Here is a 12,742-nt window from a genome sequence, read left to right as displayed (position 1 = left end):
GCTGTATGATACCGCGTGCTGCCATATATCTCTGTATGATACCACGTGCTGCCATATATCGCTGTATGATACCACGTGCTGCCATATATCGCTGTATGATACCGCGTGCTGCCATATATCTCTGTTTTATACCACGTGCTGCCATATATCGCTGTATGATACCACGTGCTTCCATATATCGCTGTATGATACCACGTGCTGCCATATATCTCTGTATGATACCACGTGCTTCCATATATCGCTGTATGATACCACGTGCTGCCATATATCTCTGTATGATACCACGTGCTGCCATATATCGCTGTATGATACCACGTGCTGCCATATATCGCTGTATGATACCACGTGCTGCCATATATCGCTGTATGATACCACGTGCTGCCATATATATCGCTGTATGATACCACGTGCTGCCATATATCGCTGTATGATACCGAGTGCTGCCATATATATCTGTATGATACCACGTGCTGCCATATATCTCTGTATGATACCACGTGCTGCAATATATCTCTGTATGATACCACGTGCTGCAATATATCTCTGTATGATACCACGTGCTGCCATATATATCGCTGTATGATACCACGTGCTGCCATATATCGCTGTATGATACCGCGTGCTGCCATATATCTCTGTATGATACCATGTGCTGCCATATATCGCTGTATGATACCACGTGCTGCAATATATCTCTGTATGATACCACATGCTGCAATATATATTGCTGTATTATACCACGTGCTGCCATATATCGCTGTATGATACCACGTGCTGCAATATATCTCTGTATGATACCACGTGCTGCAATATATATCGCTGTATGATACCACGTGCTGCCATATATCGCTGTATGATACCACGTACTGCCATATATTGCTGTATGATACCACGTACTGCCATATATTGCTGTATGATACCACGTACTGCCATATATCGCTGTATGATACCACGTGCTGCCATATATCGCTGTATGATACCACGTGCTGCCATATATCGCTGTATGATACCACGTGCTGCCATATATCGCTGTATGATACCACGTGCTGCCATATATATCGCTGTATGATACCACGTGCTGCCATATATCGCTGTATGATACCGCGTGCTGCCATATATATCTGTATGATACCACGTGCTGCCATATATCTCTGTATGATACCACGTGCTGCAATATATCTCTGTATGATACCACGTGCTGCAATATATCTCTGTATGATACCACGTGCTGCCATATATATCGCTGTATGATACCACGTGCTGCCATATATCTCTGTATGATACCGCGTGCTGCCATATATCTCTGTATGATACCATGTGCTGCCATATATCGCTGTATGATACCACGTGCTGCAATATATCTCTGTATGATACCACGTGCTGCAATATATATTGCTGTATTATACCACGTGCTGCCATATATCGCTGTATGATACCACGTGCTGCAATATATCTCTGTATGATACCACGTGCTGCAATATATATCGCTGTATGATACCACGTGCTGCCATATATCGCTGTATGATACCACGTACTGCCATATATTGCTGTATGATACCACGTACTGCCATATATTGCTGTATGATACCACGTACTGCCATATATCGCTGTATGATACCACGTGCTGCCATATATTGCTGTATGATACCACGTGCTGCCATGCCATACATTAGAATTAAATATTACCGCTACATTACTAAGAAACATTAGCTACATGATAAAACCAAATATCAATAACATTTAAGAAATAAGCCAATTTCCCATGTAACTCCACCTACAGGCCTGGAAGGAAGAACAAGAGAAATTAAAGGAAGAAGAACGTCTCAAAGAAGAGAAGAAAAATGCTAAAACCAGCAAGTCAGCTGATAAGAAGAAAAAAGGGAGCAAGGAGAGGACTTCTTCCCAGGAAACTAAAGGATCTCCCAATGCTCGAAAGAGGAGCCCTAAAGATAAACCGACTGAGGAAGAGCCCAAGGAGCCGATCCATGAAACACAGAGCTTCCCTGTGACTGCTCCTGAGAAGGTCTTTAAGGTGAGAAATGCCTTATAATCTCATTATCTGTTGGCAGAAAGACTTAATAAGTAGTAAGGAATTTTGGTAGATGTAACGGACCGTTTCACTTACAAGAGGATAAAACCCAGTTTAGGCAATAATCCCCTTTCCAGATGCACAGACAGCTACGGCAAACACCATTCTCCCGACTGGAACCACACGAACACTGGAACAGCTGAACAAGAAAAGCAGACATCGGCTTACACTCTTGGCAGTCAGCATACAATCCCATTCCCCCAAAGACCGAGACGACACATCGCTTTGAGGGTTAAGCAAGAACTCTGGACTGGGACACCCAGTCTGGCTTTTATTACAAACAAGTACATACAGGACACTCCCAGGGGAGGATGAATTTAACCAATCACATGGATGTACCTCCCACACATTTCCTCCCCTTAGATTAGCACTTAACATAATTATACCGTACACCCTTTTCCCCAATTCCTGGATGTACCCCAAATACACATGCTACACCTACAGGTATCCCCTGATAGCCCTTATTCAGGGGGACAACATATCCAAGAATCAGGTCATTCGGATGAATGGTTCGGGAGATATGAGGTTCCAAAGATTTGACCGACCGCATGGGTAAAGTATCCGAAAACAGTTCCATGCATTTTGGCCCTGCGGTCGGTCACAAACAAGGGAATGAAAACAGACGAATTGCCTGTGTTATAGAGCCTGGAGAGGGTTTGAATGAATTCCCTTGTTTGTGGGGTTCTTTCTACCGAACGGCTGGTCATTCGGTAGTTTTTATACGAATTTCTGGAAGTATGGAGGTCTCAGCGGTGTTTGCCTAGTCAAGTGTCCGATTTTAGTTCCAGACACCGCTGTTCGGTAGTTTAAGATGGCCGCCGCCACGTGTTTGTTTCCCGAATGGCGGCCACCCAGAGGACAAAGAATACATTACACTGATTGCCAATTACCCGTTTGCAACATTGTTGCAAACGGTAATTGGAGGCACACTTAGTCCTGGGTGGTCTGGTTGTTCGGTAGTTTCCTCAATACAATGAATGGAGTGATTCTACCGAACAATCAGTTAAATGCTGCATACATATCCCAGGTTAAACTGCATACAAAAATACATACATGACATTAAAATATTAAAGGCAGGATTACTGTACTACGCTCCACAGTCTTAAAGGTACAGTAGTCCCAAAAGTCCCAATATGTCCATCGCTGCTTTTAAAGGGCCAGTAGCAGCAATATGAATTATTACATGCCCAAATATAGTTTCTAAAGTGCAACACGTCCAGGGGCCATAGTCAGCGGGCAGGAGGCCAGCAGCCAGGGCTCTCCAGTTCACAGTGGCGAAGCTGGTTTCGCCACAGTAGATATTGTCATAATGCTAATATTTAAATATATATATATATACATTGAATATATCCCTCACCATATCACTGTTGGTCCCTGTGAGCCCATGAAATAAGACGTCTGCCCATGATTGTAAGTATGATGATGGCGTAGGTTTTGGACGGATAATGTTGAGCTATCTCCTTATTCTTTTCTTATTCTAGTTTATTGGCTACAACATGGGAGATGATTTGATCCAGGTCTCTGGGAGCAGTCGGTATCTTTTCCCAACGGATGGTGGACAAATCCATGTGGAATATATACGGTTTGAGAAAGGTAGCAGTTTGAGTTAAACCAGTGATCCTACAAAAGTTCCTTAAATCCAAAAATTCCCAGAAGAAAAGTGGAAAATACACAGAATATACAGACATATAGTGACCCAGGCCAGGCCATAATGACAATGTGATGCCTTGACATCTAAGGAAATGCTTTCTCATTAATTATGTTACTTGTTTCTGTGCGTTTTCATTAGGTCATTCCTTTGTGAAATTAAAGTTACAGAAGGATGGACATAGCTTCTTTATCCACATCACCAACCCAAAGAAACCAAGTAGAGATGAAGAGGATGAGAAATTCGAGTTGGATCAGCAAGGTCAGTCTACATTGATTACTTGTAGGCGAGGGGCTAGAGGCTTTCCATTTCATGGGTAGGTGGCTATCTGCCTGGTGGAGCAGTTAGTTTTCCATCTGGTAAAGTAGATTGTGCATCATCTGGTGTAGTGTGTACATTTCCATCTGGTGGGGTTGTTTGTTTTCTGTCTGAGACAGGCAGCTTGGCAGTTGATTTTTCACCAGATGGGGTAACTTCCTTCATCAATATTGTATTTCTTTATTATAGGAAAACCGATCATTAAAAAAAAATATGTCAGTGAATTTGGTTCTTTCTCAGCTACTCTGGAGAGTGGGATCCAGCTATCTCTCAGTCACTATGGAGCATCTGGGAAAAGTCCAGGTAAATAATACATGGCAGAGCCCAGTATATTCATGTTACTATTCATGGAATGGGTTCCAGGTTTCTCGCGAACGGATTCATGCTGCCATTCATGGAATGGGTTCCAGGTTCTTCTTGAACGGATTCCTGCTGCCATTCATGGAATGGGTTCCAGGTTCTTCTTGAACGGATTCCTGCTGCCATTCATGGAATGGGTTCCAGGTTCTTCTTGAACGGATTCATGCTGCCATTCAGGGAATGGGTTTCAGGTTTCTCTTGAACGGATATATGCTGCCATTCAGGGAATGGGTTGCAGGTTGCTTTGTACACTAGTGGTCTGTGTGTCCTAAATTTATCATGTTCTGCTTACAGAGGATGAGGACCCGGAACTTGCAGCCATGCTGACATTTCCTTCTATTCACACCCCTAGTATCCTCCCAACTCCCCCACCCCAACCTCCATCCACCCCTTCTGGAAAGTCACGCAAATCCCCACGCCAGAAATCTTCCAAAGGATCCCGTGTAAAGACCCCCGTCTCTGCACCTGTGGAGGAGAGCCCAGCACCAGTAGAAGCCAAGGTGTGTGAACAGAAAATTATAACTTATATATTCTCTGTGAATTTTAGAAATATCAAGCTCATCAACCAAAAGCGTTATGTTAAAGCCATATTCGAATGCAGGACAATTTGCCCCATTTTCTCCTTTACTCTAATGTTGGTTCTCACCCTACTGAGTAACAATTCTCAGCTGGAGCTCATGTCAGCGGGACTGTAATTAAATAATACGCTTTATTCTTGTCAGTAATTTTATTTTCTCTACACACAGTCAAGATAAAACCTAGAGATCTGTTTAAGTGGTTTATTGGAGAACATATACTTGTGGCCTTCAGTGGGATAGTTCGTACAGGCTCTGAATAGAGGCATTGCTTAGAATTAATCCAGTTTCATGATTACTTTATCTAACGTATGTTTAGAAGCAATGTAATCCTGCACACAGTCACCATTGCATTTAACCAGTCATTATTAAAAACAAACATGCTTACAAGTAACTTCAATCTGATGTCATACCCGTGTTCATACACATACCATATGGTCCAGGTTGGTACCGTGCACTCTGTATATAACTTGCATATCTATTCAATCAGCTACTCACCTACATAGTTAGCAATGAAAAACGACTTTTAAGCAAACTCCACAAATTCCGTTTTTACCCCTTTCACTTCTTCCAGAGGCCCCACAATCCTTTCACAATCTGCTCCAGTATGCATTGTTCTGTATAGCTCAATGTGTGTCTGATGGGGAATATGTAGAGTGTTCGCTCGTTTGAGCAGGGTCCTCTTCAACCTATCGTTCCTGTGAGTTTTCTCGTAACTGTACTTTTTATAGTTACATCCCCCCTCTTGTAATATTGTAAAGCGCTACGGAATCTGTTGGCGCTATATAAATGGCAATAATAAATAAATAAATAAATATGTGCCGTCTGCGATAACATTTTACCCATAACTGGTCAGCATTATTATTTATTTATTTATTATTGCCATTTATATAGCGCCAACAGATTCCGTAGCGCTTGTCCATTATGTCCAAATATGGTGATATTGTCTGCAATCTGCATTCCCCAAAACACAAATAGATTCCTTCCATATACTCATACGGAGGGTGTCTGAACTATTTTATTATTTTTGTTAGAAATAATATCTATACAATAACATCACCATTAAAAGGGATATTTTTATACTCTGTGATACTTGACACGCAATATTTTTGCAAAAGATTAATTAATAAATAAAATATACAATTTTGTTAATGTAATTTTTGTTTTCTTTCATAAATCTTGCAGAGCAATCTATATTATTCAGATAGACAATCTGTATGACGTGTTTGGATAGGATAGCTCAGTGCGGGGTTTGGGAAGTTTAAAGCCTGTATCTGGTACTTTCAGCTGAGTTAGCAGTAAAAGAATTCATGTTATAGTGTGAGAACTGGAGATAAGTAGGGAAGTCCACCAGGATATAACTGCATGTCATTCTGCTGCTCTAAATCTTAATAAGTGTCACTGTTATATCCTGCAGCTGGATCCAGCCCCACCTCCTGCGCCTCTTCTCCCCGAGCCACTTCCTGCTAAGCCATCATTCCAGGGACTGAATGTCTGCTGCCCCAATGGGCTCCTGGTGGGTTTCATAAGGGACGACTCGGCAGGTCAGTAACATTGTGTGCTCACAGAACCAGGAACTGTATGATGTCATAATCCACAGTCCTTTCAGCCAATCAGTGGAGACCTTATAACTAGGGATGCACCGAAATGAAAATTCTGTGCCGAAATCGAAAATTCAGGATGCCCTTGGCCGAAAACCGAAACCGAAAATGACTTTAATAAAACCAAAAAGGTTTTTCCTAAAATTTTATTAATATTAGACTTTTTAATTAATTAAATTGATCTAATATGAAAAACTTCCCTTCTCTTTTAGTGCCCCCCCAGCTTAATGTTCCTTTCCCCTCCCTCTTTTTTAGTGTTCTTTCCCCACCTCCCCAGTCCCATAGTGTTTTTTCCCCTCTTCCCTGTCCCATAGTGTTATTTCTTCTCCCTCTCCCCTGTCCCATAGTGTTCTTTCCTCTCTTCCCTGTCCCATAGTGTTATTTCTTCTCCCCCTCCCCTGTCCCATAGTGTTATTTCTTCTCCCCCTCCCCTGTCCCATAGTGTCCTTTCCCCCCTCCCCTGTCCCATAGTGTTCTTTCCCCACCTCCCCTGTGCCATAGTGTTCTCTCCCCCCCCCCTGTCCCATAGTGTTCTCTCCCCCCCTCCCCTGTCCCATAGTGTTCTTTCCCCCCTCCCCTGTCCCATAGTGTTCTTTCCCCCCCTCCCCTGTCCCATAGTGTTCTTTCCCCCCATTCCCTGTCCCATAGTGTTCTCTCCCCCCTCCCCTGTCCCATAGTGTTCTCCCCCGTCCCATAGTGTTCCCCCCCGTCCCATAGTGTTATTCCTCCCCCTCCCCTTTCCCATAGTGTTCTTTCCCCCCCTCCCCTGTCCCATAGTGTTCTTTCCCCCCTCCCCTGTCCCATAGTGTTCTTTCCCCCCCTCCCCTGTCCCATAGTGTTCTTTTCCCCCCTCCCCTGTCCCATAGTGTTCTTCCTCCCCCTCCCCTGTCCCATAGTGTTCTCTCCCCCCTCCCCTGTCCCATAGTGTTCTTTCCCCCCCTCCCGTGTCCCATAGTGTTCTTTCCCCCCCTCCCCTGTCCCATAGTGTTCTTCCTCCCCCTCCCCTGTCCCATAGTGTTCTTTCCCCCCCTCCCCTGTCCCATAGTGTTCTTCCTCCCCCTCCCCTGTCCCGTAGTGTTCTTTCCCCCCTCCCCTGTCCCATAGTGTTCTTCCTCCCCCTCCCCTGTCCCATAGTGTTCTTTCCCCCCCTCCCCTGTCCCATAGTGTTCTTCTCCCCCACCCCTGTCCCATAGTGTTCTTTCCCCACCTCCCCTGTGCCATAGTGTTCTTTCTTCTCCCCCTCCCCTGTCCCATAGTGTTCTTCCTCCCCTCCCACCTCCCCTGTCCCATAGTGTTCTTCCTCCCCTCCCACCTCCCCTGTCCCATAGTGTTCTTTCCCCCCCACCCCTGTCCCATAGTGTTCTTTCCCCACCTCCCCTGTCCCATAGTGTACTTCTCCCCCCACCCCCTGTCCCATAGTGTTCTTCCTGCCCCCTCCCCTGTCCCATAGTGTTCTTCCTGCCCCCTCCCCTGTCCCATAGTGTTCTTCCTGACCCCTCCCCTGTCCCATAGTGTTCTTCTCCCCCCACCCCTGTCCCATAGTGTTCTTTCCCCACCTCCCCTGTGCCATAGTGTTCTTTCTTCTCCCCCTCCCCTGTCCCATAGTGTTCTTCCTCCCCTCCCACCTCCCCTGTCCCATAGTGTTCTTTCCCCCCCACCCCTGTCCCATAGTGTTCTTTCCCCACCTCCCCTGTCCCATAGTGTTCTTCTCCCCCCCTCCCCTGTCCCATAGTGTTCTTCCTGCCTCCTCCCCTGTCCCATAGTGTTCTTCCTGCCTCCTCCCCTGTCCCATAGTGTTCTTCTCCCCCATCCCCTGTCCCATAGTGTTCTTCTCCCCCCTCCCCTGTCCCATAGTGTTCTTCTCCCCCCTCCCCTATCCCATAGTGTTCTCCCTCCCCCTCCCCCGTCCCATAGTGTTCTTTCCCCCCACCCCTGTCCCATAGTGTTCTTTCTTCCCCCCCTCCCCTGTCCCATAGTGTTCTTCTCCCCCCTCCCCTGTCCCATAGTGTTCTTCCTGTCCCCTCCCCCGTCCCATAGTGTTCTTTCCCCCCCACCCCTGTCCCATAGTGTTCTTTCCCCACCTCCCCTGTCCCATAGTGTTCTTCTCCCCCCTCCCCTGTCCCATAATGTTCTTTCCCCACCTCCCCTGTCCCATAGTGTTCTTCCTGCCCCCTCCCCTGTCCCATAGTGTTCTTCCTGCCCCCTCCCCTGTCCCATAGTGTTCTTCCTGCCCCCTCCCCTGTCCCATAGTGTTCTTCTCCCCCCTCCCCTGTCCCATAGTGTTCTTCTCCCCCCTCCCCTGTCCCATAGTGTTCTTCTCCCCCCCATCCCATAGTGTTCTTCCTCCCCCCTCCCTGTCCCATAGTGTTCTTTCTTCCCCCCCTCCCCTGTCCCATAGTGTTCTTCTCCCCCCTCCCCTGTCCCATAGTGTTCTTCCTGCCCCTCCCCCGTCCCATAGTGTTCTTTCCCCCCCACCCCTGTCCCATAGTGTTCTTTCCCCACCTCCCCTGTCCCATAGTGTTCTTTCCCCCCCACCCCTGTCCCATAGTGTTCTCCCCCCGCCCCATAGTGTTCTTCTCCCCCATCCCCTGTCCCATAGTGTTCTTCTCCCCCCCTCCCCTGTCCCATAGTTTTCTTCCTCCCCCTCCCCTGTGCCATAGTGTTCTTTCTTCCCCTCCTCCCCTGTCCCATAGTGTTCTTCCCCACCTCCCCTGTCCCATAGTGTTCTTCCCCTCCTCCCCTGTCCCATAGTGTTCTCCCCCCCCGTCCCATAGTGTTCTTCCTCCCCCCTCCCCTGTCCCGTAGTGTTCTTTCTTCTCCCCCACCCCTGTCCCATAGTGTTCTTCCTCCCCTCCCCTGTCCCATAGTGTTCTTCACCCCCTCCCCTGTCCATAGTGTTCTCCCCCCCTCCCCTGTCCCATAGTGTTCTCCCCCCCAGTCCCATAGTGTTCTCTCCCCCCCGTCCCATAGTGTTCTTCCTCCCCCCTCCCCTGTCCCATAGTGTTCTTTCCCCCCTCCCCTGTCCCATAGTGTTCTTTCCCCCCTCCCCTGTCCCATGGTGTTCTTTCCACCCCCTCCCCTGTCCCATAGTGTTCTCCCTCCCCCTCCCCTGTCCCATAGTGTTCTCCAAACCTCCCCTGTCCCATAGAGTTCTCCCCCCTCCCCTGTCCCATAGTGTTCTCCCCCCTCCCTGGAGTTCTCCCCCCTCCCCTGTCCCATAGTGTTCTCCCCCCCTCCCCTGTCCCATAGAGTTCTCCCCCCTCCCCTGTCCCATAGTGTTCTCCCTCCTCTCCCCCTGTCCCATAGTGTTTCTCCCCCTCCCCTGCCCCATAGTGTTCTTCCCCCTCCCCTCCCCTGTCCCATAGTGTTCTCCCCCCCCCCCCCAAGTGCAGTATTCTTGACTTTTCATGTTATCATTACTATCTTTCATTGTGATGTATAATCATCTGAATTGTTAATGCAAGCATGTCTGTTAAACTATGCACTACAAAAAAGAAACATCTAAAACAAAAAATATTTTGGTGCATCCCTACTTATAACAGCGATGGCTCATCCTGCAATGCCACTCACATTTCCCATGATGCTTGGCTGGCATTTATATTGGTCATCACTGCTATTAATGCAAGTGTCTTACACAATACACAGAGCAGCAAAGTAAACACCCACTGTACAGCGACCAGTAATCAGACCCTCCCGAACAAAGAAACAATTAGGAATGATACCGTATAGAACACAGTATTGATACCCCCTTAAAGAGACTAGTAGAAATAATACAGTATAGAGACCGGTAACGATACCTCCTTACAGAGATTAGTAGGAATAATACAGTATAGAGACTGGTAACGATACCTCCTTACCGAGATTAGTTGGAATAATACAGTATAGAGACTGGTAACGATACCTCCTTACAGAGATTAGTTGGAATAATACAGTATATGATACCTCCTTACAGAGATTAGTGGGAATAATACAGTATAGAGACCGGTAATGATACCTCCTTACAGAGATTAGTGGGAATAATACAGTATAGAGACCGGTAATGATACCTCCTTACAGAGATTAGTAGGAATAATACAGTATAGAGACAAGTAATGATACCTCCTTACAGAGATTAGTGGGAATAATACAGTATAGAGACCAGTAATGATACCTCCTTACAGAGATTAGTAGGAATAATACAGTATAGAGACAAGTAATGATACCTCCTTACAGAGATTAGTGGGAATAATACAGTATAGAGACCAGTAATGATACCTCCTTACAGAGATTAGTAGGAATAATACAGTATAGAGACAAGTAATGATACCTCCTTACAGAGATTAGTGGGAATAATACAGTATAGAGACCAGTAATGATACCTCCTTACAGAGATTAGTTGGAATAATACAGTATAGAGACCGGTAATGATACCTCCTTACAGAGATTAGTAGGAATAATACAGTATAGAGACCGGTAATGATACCTCCTTACAGAGATTAGTAGGAATAATACAGTATAGAGACTGGTAACGATACCTCCTTACCGAGATTAGTTGGAATAATACAGTATAGAGACCGGTAATGATACCTCCTTACAGAGATTAGTGGGAATATTACAGTATAGAGACCAGTAATGATACCTCCTTACAGAAATTAGTAGGAATAATACAGTATAGAGACCGGTAATGATACCTCCTTACAGAGATTAGTAGGAATAATACATTATAGAGACCAGTAATGATACCTCCTTACAGAGATTAGTGGGAATAATACAGTATAGAGACCAGTAATGATACCTCCTTACAGAGATTAGTGGGAATAATACAGTATAGAGACCAGTAATGATACCTCCTTACAGAGATTAGTAGGAATAATACAGTATAGAGACTGGTAACGATACCTCCTTACAGAGATTAGTTGGAATAATACAGTATAGAGACCAGTAATGATACCTCCTTACAGAGATTAGTTGGAATAATACAGTATAGAGACCCGTAATGATACCTCCTTACAGTGATTAGTAGGAATAATATAGTATAGAGACCGGTAATGATAACTCCTTGCAGAGATTAGTAGGAATAATACAGTATAGAGACCAGTAACGATACCTCCTTACAGAGATTAGTTGGAATAATACAGTATAGAGACCGGTAATGATACCTCCTTACTGAGATTAGTTGGAATAATACAGTATAGAGACCAGTAATGATACCTCCTTACAGAGATTAGTTGGAATAATACAGTATAGAGACCGGTAATGATACCTCCTTACAGAGATTAGTGGGAATATTACAGTATAGAGACCAGTAATGATACCTCCTTACAGAAATTAGTAGGAATAATACAGTATAGAGACCGGTAATGATACCTCCTTACAGAGATTAGTAGGAATAATACATTATAGAGACCAGTAATGATACCTCCTTACAGAGATTAGTGGGAATAATACAGTATAGAGACCAGTAATGATACCTCCTTACAGAGATTAGTGGGAATAATACAGTATAGAGACCAGTAATGATACCTCCTTACAGAGATTAGTAGGAATAATACAGTATAGAGACTGGTAACGATACCTCCTTACAGAGATTAGTTGGAATAATACAGTATAGAGACCAGTAATGATACCTCCTTACAGAGATTAGTAGGAATAATACAGTATAGAGACTGGTAACGATACCTCCTTACAGAGATTAGTAGGAATAATACAGTATAGAGACCAGTAATGATACCTCCTTACAGAGATTAGTAGGAATAATACAGTATAGAGACCAGTAACGATACCTCCTTACAGAGATTAGTTGGAATAATACAGTATAGAGACCAGTAATGATACCTCCTTACAGAGATTAGTAGGAATAATACAGTATAGAGACTGGTAACGATACCTCCTTACAGAGATTAGTTGGAATAATACAGTATAGAGACCAGTAATGATACCTCCTTACAGAGATTAGTAGGAATAATACAGTATAGAGACTGGTAACGATACCTCCTTACCGAGATTAGTTGGAATAATACAGTATAGAGACTGGTAACGATACCTCCTTACAGAGATTAGTGGGAATAATACAGTATAGAGACCAGTAATGATACCTCCTTACAGAGATTAGTGGGAATAATACAGTATAGAGACCAGTAATGATACCTCCTTACAGAGATTAGTGGGAATA

The 12,742-nt window shown here is 44.9% G+C and overlaps 1 protein-coding gene across 1 annotated transcript in view; it reads left to right on the top strand.

The window, feature by feature from the left end:
• The window catches only part of SPAG17 (sperm associated antigen 17), a 355,700-nt gene that overhangs the window by 233,641 nt on the left and 109,317 nt on the right, over positions 1 to 12,742 (top strand). The window contains exons 20-25 of the mRNA XM_063445995.1: positions 1,781 to 2,032; positions 3,571 to 3,682; positions 3,879 to 3,998; positions 4,245 to 4,358; positions 4,710 to 4,915; positions 6,408 to 6,534. Coding sequence (XP_063302065.1) covers positions 1,781 to 2,032; positions 3,571 to 3,682; positions 3,879 to 3,998; positions 4,245 to 4,358; positions 4,710 to 4,915; positions 6,408 to 6,534 — 931 coding nt within the window. The remainder of the gene's footprint in view (positions 1 to 1,780; positions 2,033 to 3,570; positions 3,683 to 3,878; positions 3,999 to 4,244; positions 4,359 to 4,709; positions 4,916 to 6,407; positions 6,535 to 12,742) is intronic.

Source organism: Pelobates fuscus, chromosome 1 (genome assembly GCF_036172605.1).
Source record: "Pelobates fuscus isolate aPelFus1 chromosome 1, aPelFus1.pri, whole genome shotgun sequence".
NCBI lineage: Eukaryota > Metazoa > Chordata > Amphibia > Anura > Pelobatidae > Pelobates > Pelobates fuscus.
Note: the sequence above shows the minus strand (reverse complement) of the source record. Positions and strands in the feature narration are given on the sequence as shown.